The 18,859-nt window shown below is 42.5% G+C and overlaps 2 protein-coding genes across 3 annotated transcripts in view; one reads left to right on the forward strand and one right to left on the reverse strand.

The window, feature by feature from the left end:
- LOC137291196 (uncharacterized) overlaps positions 1-13,911 on the reverse strand; it is a 29,845-nt gene extending 15,934 nt beyond the window's left edge. Inside the window, exon 1 of the mRNA XM_067822486.1 lies at positions 13,599-13,911. Coding sequence (XP_067678587.1) covers positions 13,599-13,911 — 313 coding nt within the window. The remainder of the gene's footprint in view (positions 1-13,598) is intronic.
- LOC137290903 (cytokine receptor-like) overlaps positions 9,026-18,859 on the forward strand; it is a 95,073-nt gene continuing 85,239 nt past the window's right edge. The window contains exon 1 of one of the 2 annotated variants that reach the window (XM_067822102.1): positions 9,026-9,115. The gene's annotated coding sequence lies outside the window, so the exon portion shown is untranslated. The remainder of the gene's footprint in view (positions 9,116-18,859) is intronic. The other variant, XM_067822094.1, reaches the window with a different exon arrangement.

Below are 18,859 nucleotides of genomic sequence, written 5' to 3' on the forward strand. Positions count from 1 at the left end.
TGTCCATACAGCTAGGTTGTAACACTCCCATGTGCATACAGCAAGGTTGTAGCCCTCCCATGTGCATACAGCTAGGTTGTAACACTCCCATGTGCATACAGCTAGGTTGTAACACCCCCATGTGCATACAGCTAGGTTGTAACTCTCCCATGTCCATACAGCTAGGTTGTAGCACTCCCATGTGCATACAGCTAGGTTGTAACACTCCCATGTGCATACAGCTAGGTTGTAGCACTCCCATATGCATACAGCTAGGTTGTAACACTCCCATGTCCATACAGCTAGGTTGTAACACTCCCATGTCCATACAGCTAGGTTGTAACACTCCCATGTCCATACAGCTAGGTTGTAACTCTCCCATGTCCATACAGCTAGGTTGTAACACTCCCATGTCCATACAGCTAGGTTGTAACACTCCCATGTGCATACAGCTAGGTTGTAACACACCTATGTGCATACAGCCACAGGATCTTATTTTTCATTTGGTTAGTGCGAAGGTGTACACTTTACCTCCATTAAGGTTGGGGATAACTTGACTTTGACCTCCAAAACCGAACAAAATCAAGAGCAACAGGGGCGACATCACTGCGAGTGATGACTGTGTCACAGGACCACACACAACATCGTCCAGCACAGAATGCGATCTGAAACATGTACTAAACAACACGTTTTGGTCAGCTGTCGGTAAACAAATAGAAGAGTGGATAAGAAAGCTGAATTTTATTCCACGAAGTGGTACTCCTCACTTGTACCTTTGAAGGAGGGGGTGTGACCTGTAAGACGCGTTTTCCATTCGCTTACAAAGTGCGATTCACAAGTTGGTCCTAGTTCAGTCTTGATACAGCATATCTCTAGGCAACCTAACTCTACACTGAAATGGTTCATATCTGCTTCAGAATATATTATGATATTTTTTAATCCGTCTTCATGTGAAACTATATCAACGTAGACAAATCAGCGTTGAAACATTCCAGAAGTGATCGACCACAGAGGACAACATACAGGTGAGACGGCGAAGACGGCTCCGTGGTCGTTATTGATTACGGTGTCTGATAACCTGGAATACAGTGTCTGATAACCTGGGATACAGTGTCTGATAACCTGGGATAAGTGTCTGATAACCTGGGATACAGTGTCTGATATCCTGGGATACAGTGTCTGATAACCTGGGATGTACACTGTGTCTGATAACCTGGGATACAGTGTCTGATATCCTGGGATACAGTGTCTGATATCCTGGAATGTACAGTATCTGATAACCTGGGATACAGTATCTGATAACCTGGGATACAGTGCCTGATAACCGGGGATACAGTGTCTGATAACCTGGGATACAGCGTCTGATAACCTGGGATGTACAGTATCTGATAACCTGGGATGTACAGTGTCTGATATCCTGGGATACAGTGTCTGATAACCTGGGATGTACAGTATCTGATAACCTGGGATACAGTGTCTGATAACCTGGGATGTACAGTGTCTGATATACTGGGATACAGTGTCTGATATCCTGGGATGTACAGTGTCTGATATCCTGGGATACAGCGTCTGATAACCTGGGATACAGTGTCTGATATACTGGGATACAGTGTCTGATAACTTTAGAACAAGAAGACAGAAGGATGAAATGTATGTTCTGTGCATACCTGAATTCGACATGTTTTGTGATGCATGTTATTAAGATGTGTGTCTTATTTTCAGCTTTCTACGGGGGTTGTGTTTTTCCCTGCCTTACATCGACCACAGCTTGCACAATACACAATGTCTGTGCATTCTATGTGAAACTCCAAGGCTATGTTTCTTGTGCCAGCAAGTACACCTATATGACAACAAGTACATTTATGTACCCGCAAGTACACATATGTACCCGCAAGTACACCTATATGACAAGTACACCTATGTGCCAGCAAGGACATCTAAATGACAGCAAGTACACCTATGTACCAGCATGCACACCTATGTACCAGCAAGTACACCTGTATGGCAGCAAGTACACCTATATGACAGCAAGTACGCAATGGGTTTTCGGGGAGGGTAAGCACCATTCATAATGTTGTGAAACTAATGAGTAGATTCAAGTCAGTATATGCTATCAAACAACAGCGAAAAACAGCATAAGTGTTGAAGGCACTCGAAGCCCTACTTTCAACCAAAAGGGCTGCACTATGGTCGTAGTTACATAGGAACCACGAGGTCACGTCTAACGTTAAAACTAACTTGATAATGACCCGAAAAGTTCTTCCGAGATGATCTGAGCTACACGCGACACACCTTGAGTACACCTTGGGTACGCCTCGGGTACACGCGATTCCGTACATGGTATATTTCAGCCTTCAAGGTGACAAATATCACACACTTTCTAGAGCCGTTTACCATTCTCACTATTATATATCAGGATATGCCTTTAAATATGCATTGAAATTATTACGTACTTATTATCTACCCTGCATTGCAGAAATGTTTATAGCCCTTTTAATTGGAAACTATCAAATATAATAGCACAATTGCAGATACTCAATGGTTTGCTGATCAGTGCAAGAATGACCAGGGCAGACGCTTACACTGCATCTATATAGATATAGTGAGTGAGTGAGTGAGTGAGTGAGTGAGATTAGTTTTACGACGTTTTCAGTTATTTTAACGCAATGCCACAGAAAGACAGAAGGAGAGAACAGAAATGGGCTTCACACGCTGTATCCATGTGGGAATCGAACCCGGGTCTTCGGCGTGACAGTTTCAGGTCACACAAAGCCATAGGGTAAGACATACTTACTTGTTTTGTGGACACCCGGTGTCGACTCCCAGTTGTCCAGTCACATAATGTTGTTGTTGTTGTTGTTGTTGTTGTTGTTGTTGTTATTTCGGTATCTACTTCAATTAAGATATGACTCTGGTTGTCTATCCTTTAGTGGTGATATTTCCTGTATCCTTCTCCGTGACCTCGTTATCTCTATAATTAAGCCACGGTGATCCTGGTGACTCTTACCCATGTTGTGTTCGCCAAGGACATCTTGATCTACACTCTAAAAACAACGCAAGGTTGTTCATGAGTTTAATACCTGTGTGTCCAAAACTCGACAGGATATACTGGACTGGGTTTGGAGTAATGTGAGTGTGCATGTTGGTCTGTTTCGGGTGGGCAGATATGAAAGGATCTCGGTGTGTCCCAACTAGCAATGGGTGGCACGGAAGTGAACGATCTTGTCCTCTTGGTACTGGAAGTCACTGGTCCGAGGAGTGTTTGATTACAGAATGATAAGAGAAGTCAAGACGTATTACGATCAGGACTTTGTGTTACGAGGCTGAAATAGCGGTGCGTGTTTGTTCTCATTTTACAGATTTCTTAAAGATTTCTGTTCCCGAGCGTCCATACTGAGACTGTTTGATACTTGTGTCAGGAACTCGTTCAAGGTACAAGACAACCATTATCTAGAGACACCACTAGGGTTAATATGGGCTGTTGGTATTATGGTCTGGAAGGGGTCAAGAACCCGAAGTACCCGACAAGGGGAAATTACTCACATTGTGTTTGTCGTTTAAACATATGTCTATTCAATCAAAACTGAATATAATGAAGACGTTGTGAAACTTTAAATACTGTCTGCAGCTTCTGTTAAAGGAAACGTTGCCACAAGCAAATCTATCTTCGACATTAGCCCACAAACCCGGTATTTTGGGTAAGGAACAAGTATTAAGTTTTTTTTGTGATAATCTGCGTGGTTTCAATTAAAATCTAAACATATTGTTATTCACAACAGATGTGTTTTGTTATTCAATGACAAAACTGCATACTGTAATACTATAAATTGTATAAAGGGAAAATAGTATCCTTGACTATGCAGCCTAATTTTGACTTTGCTGTTATCAGAACCATAACATATATGTTCAGGGACTTAGAGAACAGGATTGACACGCACAATCAATGCCACTCCCTGTCAAACACTTAAGGCCCCAATACATCTAAATACGTATCGTAATATGAGTGCCTAATATATTGCAATACAATATAGTTGCCTGTACACAGTCCCAATTACAGACAGGATATGCACCTCTTAGCAGCAGCAAGCCAATTGGGGTAAGGGGCAAGACACAGAGTGCCCCAGTGTGTAATGATTCAGGCTAGTGGCAAGCCAGTGTTTTTGTGTAAGCCCGATAGGGTGCAAATCGTAATATTTCGGTAGTGTTGAGGGCTTGTCCAACCATTTTCACAACAATCACGCGTAAGCCCGGCCTTTTTCGTATTGGTGGTGACACGATACAATGCCGGTCTTCCGGAGACTTGAGATGTGATGTGAGATGAAGGGCAGTAACTCTCCTTATAAATTCCCTAGACAAATTCTTGAAGAGTCACCAGCCACACATAGGTTTAGTAGCCTGAGTTCTCTCTAGATCAGTTTGCCTTAAACAAGTAAAACTTCTATTAGCCTACATAAGAATGTATAATAAGTTAAACGTTGTTGCCCAAGGTATATCGCTGTATCATAACAATATTATCACCGTCTCGTTCCAAATATACTCTTCAAAAAAATGTAGGGGAACTGTACGTACTTTCAATGTACTATTGTCGAACCTGGGAGATATATGGGATTGAATCAATGTTGATTCTATAATAATGGATGTTTTGAGAATGGACCACTACATGGATTTCATTCAAAGCAAAGTTGTTCGTTCAGTTATCCCCCTTGTTAGGTGACTTGAGTATGACATGAAAATTTCAGGTTTACAGTTTTCAGTCAGTATTGTGTGATTTGACCCTGAAAACCCCGACCATGCACAGACGCAGGAAAAATGGTCTACACTGATTTATCGACCTGCCTGAAAAAAATCAAGATTCATAATGACACCCTATGCACATGTAGGAGGCTCCCACATTGTGCACGTGCTTCCCATGCATTGTGTTTGCGTGTAGTGATAACGTGAAATGATGCTGCATACACAAGATGAAAGTCATTGTAACGTTCCTCGATGAGTTTTCTTTCTGCCAGACTTCAAAGTTCCGGTTCCCCTACTTTTCTGAAGAGTATACAATATCACAGTATTCCTAACGACCAAGAAAAAATAAATATCTGGTTCTTAGTGACGTTTGTGATACCAAGATCTAAATATTTCATAGTGGAATTATTCCAGAGACTGTTCAAACATGTACTTGTTGTTACCTTGCCAGGTGATCTGCATTGTGGGAATAAAACACACATTTGTGGCTCGGCGTCAGCATACTTTGTCCAAGTGACGTTACAATAACACATCAAATTGTTCCTCGTTATAGAATTGAGACGGTGGGGTAGCCTAGTGTTTAAAGTGTTCGCTTGTCACGCCAAAGACCCTGGTTCGATTCCCCACATGGGTGCAAAGTGTGAAGCCGGTTTCTAGTGTCCCTTGGCGAGATGTTGCTGGATTATTCCTAAAAGCGGTGGAAAGCTAAAGCCAAATCTTTGAAGGGCATTTAGAAGTGGAAAGCATAAGAAAAGCAAGATTTATGGATGTCAACTTTTTATTGTGGAAAACACAACGTTTCTGAGTGTATGCTTGCTCCTTCATCAGGTAAACAAGGAGCAAAAATACGCTCCGAAACGTTGTGTTTGCCACAATAAAGAAGTTGAAATCCATAAATCTGGCTTTTCTTAAAGCTAAAGTCATTTATTCGTTAAATAATTTAGCAGCGCGCGGAATCAACGCTCCATGACTACCTCTACGGGCTTCCAAACAAACACTGTCCAAGACGGTCCCCGCGAGCTTGAAGAACCTAGACTACTGATCCCTGATACACCTGAATGCCTTCTTACAACTTAAGGCGGATACAGAGGGGGATGAAGATAAGGAAAACGCCCCTCCCCCCACCCCCTCCCCCGAAAAAATAATCCGCGGGGGCATTTCCCCCTAACCTTTGGACTTTATGAGCATACCCCAACACCCAACCCAATCCTACCCAACCCCCCCTTCACCAAAATGCTGGATCCGCCATTGCATCTTGTCCTTCCTGCATCACTGGTGTCTTTCGTCATCACTCGTCCCGTTCCGTAACTGCAAGCTTCCTTGAACAGAACAGGACACAAAGAGGCTCCGAAACCACGGGACGTTCAGAATGTGTATGACACATCAAGGAATTCTCCGACTCTTTGTGTGAGTACATTTGTTTTATGTATGTTGATAGTTTTGTAGATTTAGACCACATAACGGCTTGTTGGTTTGAGGCTGAATGAAAACGTAGGAAGTAACGCAAGTTTTACAGATTTACAGATTAACGAACCCCTAAAACCCTGCGATGGGCATCTTGCTGACAAACCTAGAGTCTTACGCTGGAAGAATCTTAGATTCGAAACACGGTCAAAGCTTTATAGCACGGCCAAGGCGTAACTCTGAGTTGTCACGCACTTGAAGCCATGAGCAGCCATTGCTTCTGTTGACTGATTTCGTGAAGCCTGTAGTGACATCTGAACATGAACGCATCAGTGAAACACGTGTGAAATATTTCTTTGTCATTTGAAGTAGTGTCAGATGTAAGTTGTATGTTTGAAGACACATCTTATCTGCAGACTTTCCAGGAGAGAGGATCTCAAAACAGATCATGCGTAGCGGCTCAAATGAGATGTAAATCTAAGTGACGTTAAGCTATAGTCTCGGGTCCTCTTTCAAAGACTTCAGCGATTGAAGGCTCAAGGCTGCTCGTGTAACAGCTTTTACTGCTTGTTATGATGGCGGGTGTCATTTACAGGGTCTGTACAAGACAAAACCGTGGTTGCTATCATGAGTCCCTTTCCAGTTACCATATCAACCATGCTACAAAGCCAGACCACCCGATCAACACCATTGACTGGTGGGGACGCCATCCCATCCTGATTCCCATACAGCCAGTTGGAGCCAGGCGTGGTGACAGCTTCTCTATAACAGCCTCGATGATTTTGTAGATAGAGCATCACCTAAATTTGTGTTTCGGCGTTTTGGACGAGTCACCCCAAAAGGCCTTAAAGAATGTACTTGATTAGCTAGCCTAGCGTCTGGACATAAACAAACCAGGCCGGCCCGGAGTCTGTATGTACTTTTGGGCCGCCATGTTATCCCAGCAAACGTGGAGTGTAACTTGATAAGTCCGACTTGAGTCAAGGGTAGCATGGACACCAAGAACACACATGCATGCTCATCGCTACAGGAACCAATTAGTGGAATCTTGAACAGTAAAATATTTCACCCCCAAACAGGTGTCACAGGTGAGCAAAATAGTGGCCGATCAATCAGCGACCATACGTCACTGAGCACCAAAAGACACGTTGGGTGTAGGGTTTCGGGTATTTTGGGACTAAGAATCTCACGCTACTGAAACAATAACGGTTGTTAGATTCCTTTTTGACACTCATTCACTTCCAGCATGTTCGCACAGATAGTCATGTCAAGTTGTCGTCTCTGCACGACCCCTGAATACCCAGTGGAATGGGTAACCATCCGTATCGCTGGGTCACCATGACCCAGTACTGTGAAATAACACACGTACAGGAAATGACACACACAATAACGGATATAGCCGCTTTAAGTTAGTTTCAGTTTGTTAATGCGTTCATGTCGTATTTTCCGTCAGCCACAGCAAGAACAATAGTGCTAGAGACTGATAGTGTCTTTATAGTGTGTTTAGTTACCGGGCCATATGTTTTCCTGGCTAATTTCTGGAAAAAAAGACAAAAGGGGTAGTCTGGAGGCTAAAGCATTCGCTCGTCAAGGCGAAGAGTGACTGAGTGAGTTTGGTTTTAAGTCGCTTTTAGCAGCATTCCAGTAATAGCACGGCGGGGGACACTAGAAATGAGCTTCGCACATTGTATCCATATAGGGAATCGAGCCGGAGTATTCGGCATGACGAGCGAACGCCTTATTCACGAGGCTACCCAACCGCGCTTGACACCGAAGACCCGGGTGGGATTCGCTACACAGGCACAACGTGTGAGGTCTATTTCAGGTGTACCCGCCATGATATTGCTTCAGTATTGCTTAAAGCGGCTTAAAACCAAACTCACTTACTCGCCAACGGTACTATACGCAGCAACAGGACACACCTCACCTCTTCCGTGTACACAAACTGCGCAAAAAGGAAAGCGAGCGTTTAATCTCAATATCGTCATCACATCTTACATCCGGGTCGTGACGTGCGATCTGCTCCCTGTATATGGAAAATGGAACAACACCTCCCCAAACCCCGTTTCTCCATACCTGCTCGAAATACACCATACGTAAAATCTGTTCAAATAACGCTAAACCCCGAACACCCAAGTTACGCGGGCTGCTAGTGGCAAGAGAGAGCCTCAAAGGGGCGCTCGTAAAATCACCGCTCTACGTCATGATTCCACAAACAACTACGCACTTTCCTTTCAGTTTCATCGAACACCGGGTTGTGGTAGTTTCCAAATGTCACTATATCACTTTCGAAACGATTCCAGTTGCGCATCTTTGATACTCAAACATACAAGCTTAATACAAATAAATAGTTTATTGAAAGACACACCCATCGACAAGCGGATTTCAAGTAAGTACCGAGACTAATTGATATTTGAGATAGCGTCTTATTGTTTTTAATTCTTTTTACAAATATAGTTGTCTTGAGTTGTGATTTCGTTACATTATCGATTACAGCTAGAAAGGAAGATCCTCATCCTCATCTCATGTGTTGAACACATAAATAGGTCATCTCTTAACACGAATCCACAATCCCGACCCATAAAACATTCGCAACGTACGACCTAACGTAACGCCATGGTTTATCATTGGCAAATGTACTGTAGCGCTACGAATGTTTTGTGGACCAGCGAGCTTACGAGTGCGTAACAGGGCAATAAACAATTACACATGGCAGAATGTGTTGTATGTCTTTCGGTTTAAATCCTTGTTAAGCAAATAAAATGAAAGTAGAGCTCTGATGACGTATGAGTAACATCTATCACTGAATCACGGCTTGGTTGAAACATATATATTCTCGCTGACGGTTAAAGGGGAGTAACTCTGTTGGCTCAAGCGTGTCCACTGCGCGGCGCTGTGACAGAAAGACCTGCCAGGTGAAATTACTGTATGTGTGAACCACAGACATTGATTTTAGAGTCTCGTCACTTGTCAATACATAGAAGCCCCGCTTATCCGGGTAAGTGACTCGAATAATTCACTCACATTTCCATTTATATATTATGATTCTATAAATTTTATTCCCTGTCCTGTCACTGGCTGTGAAGTGTCATTTTTCATGAATTAAAACCCCCAACATGTTTTTATATCGTAGTGTTTAAATTATGACGCTTCAGAAATATCATTGTCTTTAATACCCTTCCCTATCCTCATAATAATGCGCTAACTACCTGAAGAAATTATTGCATTTATTTTGGCAGTAAACATATAGGTATGAACTCATACAAAATATATAAATTTCAGAAGTCAGAGTGAAATAGTGTTTTTGTTTTGTGTTTTTTTAAGATGGTGCTTTTGCATTTATTTGAAAACATAGTCTAGTAATGAAAATATTAAGTTAGAATAAGTTAGAACATTGCAGAACAGGATATCCTAAGGAAACAATACATACCCCAATGAAAAGTCCTAAATATAACTGATGCTTTTGATGCTCACAAATCAAAATATGACATGTTGTTAACAGGTAGTTGAACTAATGGTGGGTCTCTCATTATGAACATCTTGGCCTCATGAAGCTGTGAGTGAGTGAGTGAGTGAGTTAGTGAGCAAGGGAAAGTGGTTTTATGCGGCACATCACGGCAATATCAAGGGACATGAGTACTGGTATAACAAGCTGATTTTCACCCCAGATACAGTTTGCCATTTGAGTTTTTGCTGAGAGATTTTTCTTTGCTTTGCTGTTTTATATGACACTCACGATGACATGTGTTGACCATGTCAGCAAGTCTGACCACTTCATGGGACAAGCATGGGTTGCTGAAGACCAATTCTAACCCAGATCTTTGTAGAGCTATTGCTGAGAAACATAGCCATAGATCACATTACTGAAGACTTGATGTGAAATACCTGGATTGGGTTTATTCTTTGAAACAGCACTAATCCAACCCAAGCATTATGATTCAGGTAACTTGAATTTTCTGTTTGATATACAGACAGTATTTTACATTGTGTATGTGCCTGACATTAGGACTGATAGAATAATGACCAAACGTGAAAGTAATTTGTCTCTGGATCAGTGTCTGGGTAGGTAGTGCATCATGCGGGGGATGGTTGGTGTTAATGCTAGGATTGTGGATGTGGCAAGTCCCAAAAAATGTTGTGAATCACTTCAAGATTCAATTAATCATCACCCAGACAGGCAGTGGTCATGGCTGACTAACAATTGATCACTGAAATAACACAGCTTGATTGTCAGCTAGAATGCGGATAGACGTAACTGGTTTGTTGATATACATTCAACCTTACCATAATTATATCACGTTAAGATCCACCCAAAACCTACCCATCTAGACAACAATTTACCCACTTTCCAGTCTACCCTTCCACTCAAGACAACAATCTACCCACCTACCCGTCTACACTACACCTAACCCAATACTTCCCCATCTACCCTCCAATCTAAACAACAATCTATGCACGTACCCATCTGTGTTACACCCAACCCAATACTTCCCCATCTACCCTCCCATCTAAAGAACAGTCTACCCACCTGCCCGTCTACCCAACAGTCTACCCACCTGCCCATCTACCCAACAGTCTACCCACCTGCCCATCTACCCAACAGTCTGCCCACCTACCCATCTACATTATACCCAACCCAGTGCCCCCATCTACCCTCCAAACCAGGCAACTATCTACCCATCTACTCCAACAGATAACCAACCATGACCTGAACTACTAATCTACCCCCCAGCCATACCACTCACTTTTATCTGTATTATATTTTCTACCCTCATCTACTCTTCTACCCCAACCCTAACCTGGTGATAACTGTTGATTACATGCCACCACCATTTAGCTGGAATATTGCCAACTGAGGCGTTAAACAACAAATCAACCAAGTCGCCTAGCCTGACAGCACACATACTGGTAACTTTCCAAGTTTAGCTCCAGTGTGTAAATATACTTTAATACACACAACAGCTACTTGAGGTGTAGCCATATTGCGAGGGAATGTTACGATGCATAGCCCCCAAATGTGGATTTGATACGATGGAGATACCCGTGCTATTTCATATATTTCTTATACTTCGTATTCTTTCCCCTTCTACAGATGAATCAATCCTGAATAATCTGTTCTTATATCTCAGAGGACAGTAGGGTAGCATAATGGTTGAAGTGTCCACTTGTCACGCTGAAGAGACCTGTTCCATTCTGGAGAGCCCAATTCTGGTGTCCCCTGTTGTGATATTGCTGGAATATTGCAAAAAGCGACAAAAACTAGTCTTTCACTTACCGTTTTTACATTCCGAACAAAGATGGAATATAGTAACAGAAAAACATATAACTCAGGGCTTGTATAAGGACAATCAGGAAATCCTGTTATTTAATAATTCACATGTTGTACATCAATCCAGCTTGTATTGTATGTATTGGGATATAGGAACTGTAAATCCATGTATTGTATTGTGAGTCTTGTATTATGATACAGTCATCCAATGTACTACCATATCAATAAACCACCCAGTGCCGTCATCGTGTCCTTAATGGCCCTTAAGTGTTGTGACACTAGCAGGAACACTGTTATGAGGTGCAACTATTTCTGGTGTGCACTGTATTCACTCTTGTGAACATTTCCAAGTAATGAGTGTAATCACGCCGATACATGGTTAAAAAGGTGATTTCAGTATTGGGAGATAGTTTTCTATGTTGACCTTTCTAACTGTCTGAAATGTCACACGCCATCCTGATCCAGTCACAAAATGGATGCATTTAGGAATCATGGTCACTCCCTTCCTGTCGACAGCGCAGGCTCATTCAGTATTGAGTGGGGAACTTTACCGGTAGGTATCAGGTTATCTCTTCAAGTCTTCTTTGGTTGTGTATTGAAATAATGGTATCTCTCCTACCCATGAAAACTGTCAAATGGATAATATTTTTTTCATTGAGGATTTTCCATCTGTAACCTCACAGGTGTAGCTACTGGAGGTCTCTGGTGTTCAATAGATCACAAGCGTACAATGTGTGAAGCCCATTCTTGGTTCCCCCTGCTGTGATAGTGCTGCAATATTGCTCAGAGTGTCACAGAACTAACTTCACTTAAAGAGCTGGTCTAATGTGCTATGATTGGCTGATGTGAAATTGAGTGTTAGTTCTCGATACCTGCAGGAAATGAGAGAAGGGTGGGACTACCTTTCATAGTGGTGTTTCCCTGTCACTATTAATGGTATGTTTATATAGAATAGCAATAACATAAATACCATGTTTAAATTGCTGTGCTGAGTAAGGGTGGTGGGGGAGGCAAGATGACATGGTGTTCCTCATGTTGAGCGTCAGGGTTTGTCAACCCATGTTGTCTGCTCACTCACTCACTCACGAACGAACGAACGAAATATTGTCTCTTACAGTGTCACTGATATAGCCTTTTTCATGACCTGTGAGTGATGTAATGGTCAGGATGGCACAGTCTCCTGGTCTAGTGCACCACAGTGAGTGAATTTAGTTTTAGGCCGCACTCAGCAATGTTTCAGTCATATGGCAGCGATCTGTAAATAAGCGTGGACCAGTTGGGGACAGATGACTTGTCAACCAATCCTGTTAATCCCCTCTTACAACAAGCATGGGTTACAGAAGGGTAATATTCTGTCCTGGACCTTCGCACAGGTCATGGACCTTCACACAGGTCATGGACCTTCACACAGGTCCTGGACCTGTGCACCACAGTGACTCCAAGCTGGAAGCATAGTGTAGATCACACACTGCATCGGAGTCAAGGTGTGCTGGATCTGCTATATTAAACATGATATATTAAACATATATGTGAAATATACAAGTTCAAGGAGCCCAGGATATTAAAACCTACAACCATTCTGTAGGATATCCTCTCCACCAGCTACCACGATGCAGCCACATAAACCATCAGTGTTGTAGCATTCTGGAAAATTCATAACAAATTTGGACTAAAGAACTGTTGTCAAGTCACAAAATGAATGCATTTAGAAATCATGGTTACACATTCAGTATGGGGAAACTTCAAGTCTTTGTTTTACTGAACTGTTGGGTGGAGAGTGTCCAAGTTTGTGAAAATGGAGGGTTGGGTGGAGAGTGTCCAAATCTGTGTAAGCAGAGTGTTGGGTGGAAAGTGTCCAAATTTGTGTGAATAGATTATTGGATGGAGAATGTCCCAGTTTGTGTGAGCAGACTGTATGACGGATCCTAGATGTCTGTGTCCATCTGACTGTACTGAGGACAGGGGATGTATTTCCTGCAATTACTGGTGAATCACTGCAGCTGCAGGTTGACAGCATTGGCTGAACACCATCACTAGCGCCATGAAGATATTGTGTTTCCTTTCTTTATTGTACTTAAAAGAAATGTACTATTACTTCACCCTGTACTATTTGAAAACTTACTTGAAAATGCATGTCATTCTCCCTTAATTAGTAGAGCCAGTAGATATCATTACAAATACTGGGTTTGGAACTGACGAGCTAGTGGCTCACTCGTAGCTATAATCTGTGTTGCTTGGGTACCAACATTGGTCTTTGTTGCTGGGGTACCAACATTGGCCTGTGTTGCTGGGGTACCAACATTGGTCTGTGGTTCTGGGGTACCAACATTGGTCTTTGTTGCTGGGGTACCAACATTGGCCTGTGTTGCTGGGGTACCAACATTGGTCTGTGGTTCTGGGGTACCAACATTGGTCTGTATACCTGAGGTACCAACACTGATCTGTGCTGTTGGGGTACCAACGTTTATCTGTGTTGCTGGTATACCAACATTGGTCTGTGGTGCTTGGGTACCAATATTGACCATTGTTGCTAAGATAACAGTGTTGATCTGTGTGTTGCTATGGTACCACCAGTAGTACCCGAGTGTGATACACAGTTGCCACTTTTGGAGCACACAGACACATGATGTGGGTCAGCCTGGTGCTGATTGAGTTACAAGTGACAGCCTTCTGAGGAGCACTTTGCAAACACACAGAGAAATATTGGCTTTTGGTTGTTGACCAATCACGCAAATTGTGTTTTTGGTATGCTCCTTGTGTAATGCTGTAAAGTAGGGATAGATCAAGTGGCCAGTCTTTGTGCTGATGTAGCAGTCGACCTTCAGGACTTTGATCGCAGTGTTGCTCCTTGCCAACGTTTTCATGATTTATGGGCCAAGTTTTTATTGAAAATATTTACTGAAATTTCCAAATGTATAGTGTATCTTAATGAAATGGTAACAGAACTTGTGGGTCTTGGCCATCATGAACAGCGTTTAGAGATATGATTGTTGATGCTTGGCGCCAAAAGCCTTGAGCGAATGATACCGACTGTGTTCAACGCATTCCAATTTTGTTAATTGACTTGATGCTGATCGAATCTCTCCTACCAAGCAGTTCTATGTTTTTTCAGTTTGCAAAAAGTCATATTAAAAGTTCCACCCTTGGTCCTTGAGGTGGGTTCTTGGATCAGCCCTAAGTCAGTGTTGTACTGTTGTAATGCACATCAGCTGTCTATTCCTCATGTTGCGCATGTGGCCAGAGCGGATGCGCAACAGGGCTGCACCCCGAAATAGACTATTGATTACGTTAATGCACTTGGTGTGTTTTATCACTTCAGCCCCAGTGCGGCGCGGGTGACTTCACTGAAACATAGCAATTTCCTAAACATTGAACCAATGCAGTGCTATTTTGCCATCAAAGGGATTTTTATGTTACAGTAATGACGCCGTGTGTTGCAATGCAATTATTTAACATGAGCCGGTAATGGAGTTTTTCTATGCTGCCTTGCAGAAATTGCTATACAAAAACCCAAGGGATGACGAGCAAATGTTGGAATGCTGACTTAAGTTGTTCCATTGTAGAACAACATAATCTTCCTTTGAGTTGGTAAACTTAATTAAATGATCGTTTGGTTCCCAAGGAAACTGCTTGGCTTGCAGAATTATTGTGAGAATTGGAAATATTGAAATATCTTTTGTTTCAAAAAACAAAATATGCCAATTTATTCCACTCATTGAGGATGTGTTTACGTTAATGTAGTTATATGCTTAGAAACAAGCAAATGTTTCTATGTGGATTTAACATATACTACCGACAGAAAATAAGGGAACCAAGAAATTGAATGTAGATGACTTTGACTGTGACAGGGTCCGTTATCGTGGCGTATCTCCCAAACGCAACATCCAATGACAATGGAATTTTGCATAATGCATGCCCAGCACGTGCTACACGTTCATACAGAAGTTAACTCCTGTAAATGTAATGGAGAAGTCGCAATCACTAATGCAATAGAGATTGACACTTACTGACAGAAATGCCTTCGAAGCAGTATCTCAAATCTCAAAATGGAGAATTGTGGGGATGATAGAGGGGGGGACATCATTATGTGAAGTTGCCCGGCAGATGGGTAAATCAAAAAGTGTAATTTCACACCTGTGGGATAAGTACCGTCAAACGGGTGGGGTTGCAACGAGACCTGGGCGTGGTAGACCAAAATCAACGACACCACGACAGGATCGTCTCATTACGTTAATTGCTCTTCGCAATAGGTTTAAATCCACCTCTGCCATCAATAGAGAATTCCGCACACTCACTGGAAGACGCCTTTCAACCTCAACCGTTAAAAACCAACTCTATCAAGCTCGTCTGAAAGCAAGACGGCCTTTTAAGGGTGTCATCCTTTCAGCTCACCATAAGCTCCAAAGATTGGCATGGGCTAGGCAGCATCAGGGACGGGCTATGCGCCACTGGCATTACACCATGTTCTCTGATGAGTCAAGGTTTTGCCTACGATTCACAGATGGCAGAAAACGTTGTTGGCGTCGGAGCGGGGAGCGATATGCCAGAGCAGCAATTCTTGACCATGATCGATATGTAGGTGATCGTGTCATGGTTTGGGGTGGGATTACACATGACAGACGATCAGATTTGGTCATCATTAACGGAGCCATGACTGGTCAGCGATACGTTGACCAAATATTGCGTCCTGCTGTGGCTCCATTGGCTAGAGTTATCGGCTGACATTTTGTATTCCAAGATGATCATGCCAGACCACATCGGGCCCGAATTGTCTCCGCTTATCTCCGACAAGAAGGTATCCAGACATTGGACTGGCCCTCTAAGTCCCCAGACCTGTCCCCAATTGAACATCTCTGGGACGTTCTTGGTCGAAGGGTGTACGCCAGGGACCCAGGACCCGCCAACCTGACCCAGCTTGGTGCAGCTCTCCAAGAGGAATGGCGGGCAATACCACGGGCAACCATCCGGAAATTGATGAACAGCATGCCATCAAGGTGCCGTGAATGTGTTGCCCAACATGGTGGACACACCAGATATTGAACTTGACGCTTAAAATTGATTTAGTGGATATTTAAAGCAGTTTCAAAATCACTATTATTTCATTAGTTCCCTTATTTCTTGTTGGTAGTATATATACCAGCTGTGAAAAGTAGTTCTTGAAACAGGTCTGCTATTGTATGTTTTATTTCAATGTCTGCATCAAGATGTGTTGTGTGGACATAAGGTGAATGACCCAGTGAAAATCATCATCATCATCATCATCATCATCATCATCATCCATGAGTGAGTGAGTGTTTTATTGCCTCTTGTAGCAATATTTGAGCACTATCACTGCTGGAGACATGAAAAATGGGCTTCACACATTGTACCTATGTGGGGAATCAAACCCAGGTCATGACAAGCAAACACTTTAACCACCTGGCTACTCCACCCCATCATCATCATACAAGAGGATTCCTCTCAGTGTTGTTCCACAAGTGGACCCAGGGGTGGAAATAACCCATTGCCTGAAGTCTCAGTCCATTGTTTTCCCTGTTTTTGTATGTCATGCTGTACCGATGTCCAGTTGACTTTCCAACATGAATTATGCTTAATTAAAAAATGAACAAGAATATTGATGGGTATGGTGAAATGGCAGTATGTAGTGTACATGTGCCACTGTAAGTTATTTCTAACATTCATTATCTTGGTGAAGGCTACTGAATTGATGCATGTCTTCATCCCATTTGCACAGTTGATGCTCATGATGTCAGTCACTGGATTGTCTGGTCCAAACAATATTTACAAAGTAATGTTATATACATGTAGCTGGAATATTGCTGGGTGCTACTGATAAACAACACAAGTTGTTTATACTGACCACCCGATCCTATTGGCCTCATGGCTTGCTGGTCAGAACATCATTGACATTCAATCAGCTTCATTGTATTCATGTAGCAGGTTTCATCACAGCGTATTGTCCATGTTGCCTAGAGTGTGTAGCCAAGTGAGTGGTAGAGTCACAGTTTGACCTCTAGACAAGGATTGAAATGCTGCCTAATTTGCATACCATGGCACTGTAGGTATGGAAAAGGCACTGATGAAATATTTCCAATGTGCACAGGCGGTACGGCTAAGATTATAAAAATACTACTCGTCATGATTCAATTGATGGAAAATGCAATAAATTTGACCAACTCCAATAATTTAAGACCTATTTAAATACCCATCAATCTGTTTGAGGCCATTTTGAAAGATAGTTTGTGGGTGAGTTTATGGACTCAGGACAAATGAAGCTGAACAATTCTCACAGTCACAACAGTGTTCAGGAAATCCAACTCTTAAGGTTACATAATGTTGATTGTATTACGTTTTTAATTTTTTTTGAAAGAGTTTAAAATGAAGGTGCCCCTAAAATGTACCTTGATGAAAAAACTGAAATAATTTCAACCCTTCTTGTGCCTGATGTACTGTGGCACATTGACACAAAGTCTGTTCACACACATCTCTGCTCTGTAACAGCCTTGCTCACAAAGGAGATGTCTATAAGGTATTATCCGTTACCAAACAATGGAAAGCTTTATGATATCATAATTTCATGATGATGAGAGTGTGTCGCCAACATGTCTGCTGGACCTGCTCCTGGAGACCTTCATCTGTAGCAGCAAGGTAATAATAGACATCTGCTAGTATCTTTGTCTGTTTCTGCCTTCCTTCTTCCCATGTGACTGTAATCAGCATCTGTGGTGCTCCGATGTTTTCCTCCATCAGGAGACAGTGCAGATGGAGATGAATTGTTTATGCAGCGGAGGTGATTTATAGGTATTTGTCCTGCTATGAGTTATTATTGACCATTCATTAACTGCTCATCTTAAAGACTATGATGAAAGGTGGTTATTTAGAATGAAAGATGTACAGTACCATATTCATCTGGAAGGATGATCTACCTTAGAGAATTCAGGAGAGAATAGATCTGCCATACCACATACATAAATTCCCTTAGAGAGTCCAGGACAGAATAGATCTCCATCCAGTGTCCCTTGCATATCTTCCCTTAAAGAGGGCAGGATGGAATAGATCTCCATCCAGTGTCCCATGTACATCTTCCCTTAGAGACTCCAGGATGGAATAGATCTCCATCCAGTGTCCCTTGCATATCTTCCCTTAAAGAGGGCAGGATGGAATAGATCTCCATCCAGTGTCCCTTGCATATCTTCCCTTAAAGAGGGCAGGATGGAATAGATCTCCATCCAGTGTCCCTTGCATATCTTCCCTTAAAGAGGGCAGGATGGAATAGATCTCCATCCAGTGTCCCATGTACATCTTCCCTTAGAGACTCCAGGATGGAATAGATCTCCATCCAGTGTCCCTTGCATATCTTCCCTTAAAGAGGGCAGGATGGAATAGATCTCCATCCAGTGTCCCATGTACATCTTCCCTTAGAGACTCCAGGATGGAATAGATCTCCATCCAGTGTCCCTTGCATATCTTCCC

Source organism: Haliotis asinina, chromosome 7 (genome assembly GCF_037392515.1).
Source record: "Haliotis asinina isolate JCU_RB_2024 chromosome 7, JCU_Hal_asi_v2, whole genome shotgun sequence".
In the NCBI taxonomy this organism is placed as follows: Eukaryota; Metazoa; Mollusca; class Gastropoda; order Lepetellida; family Haliotidae; genus Haliotis; species Haliotis asinina.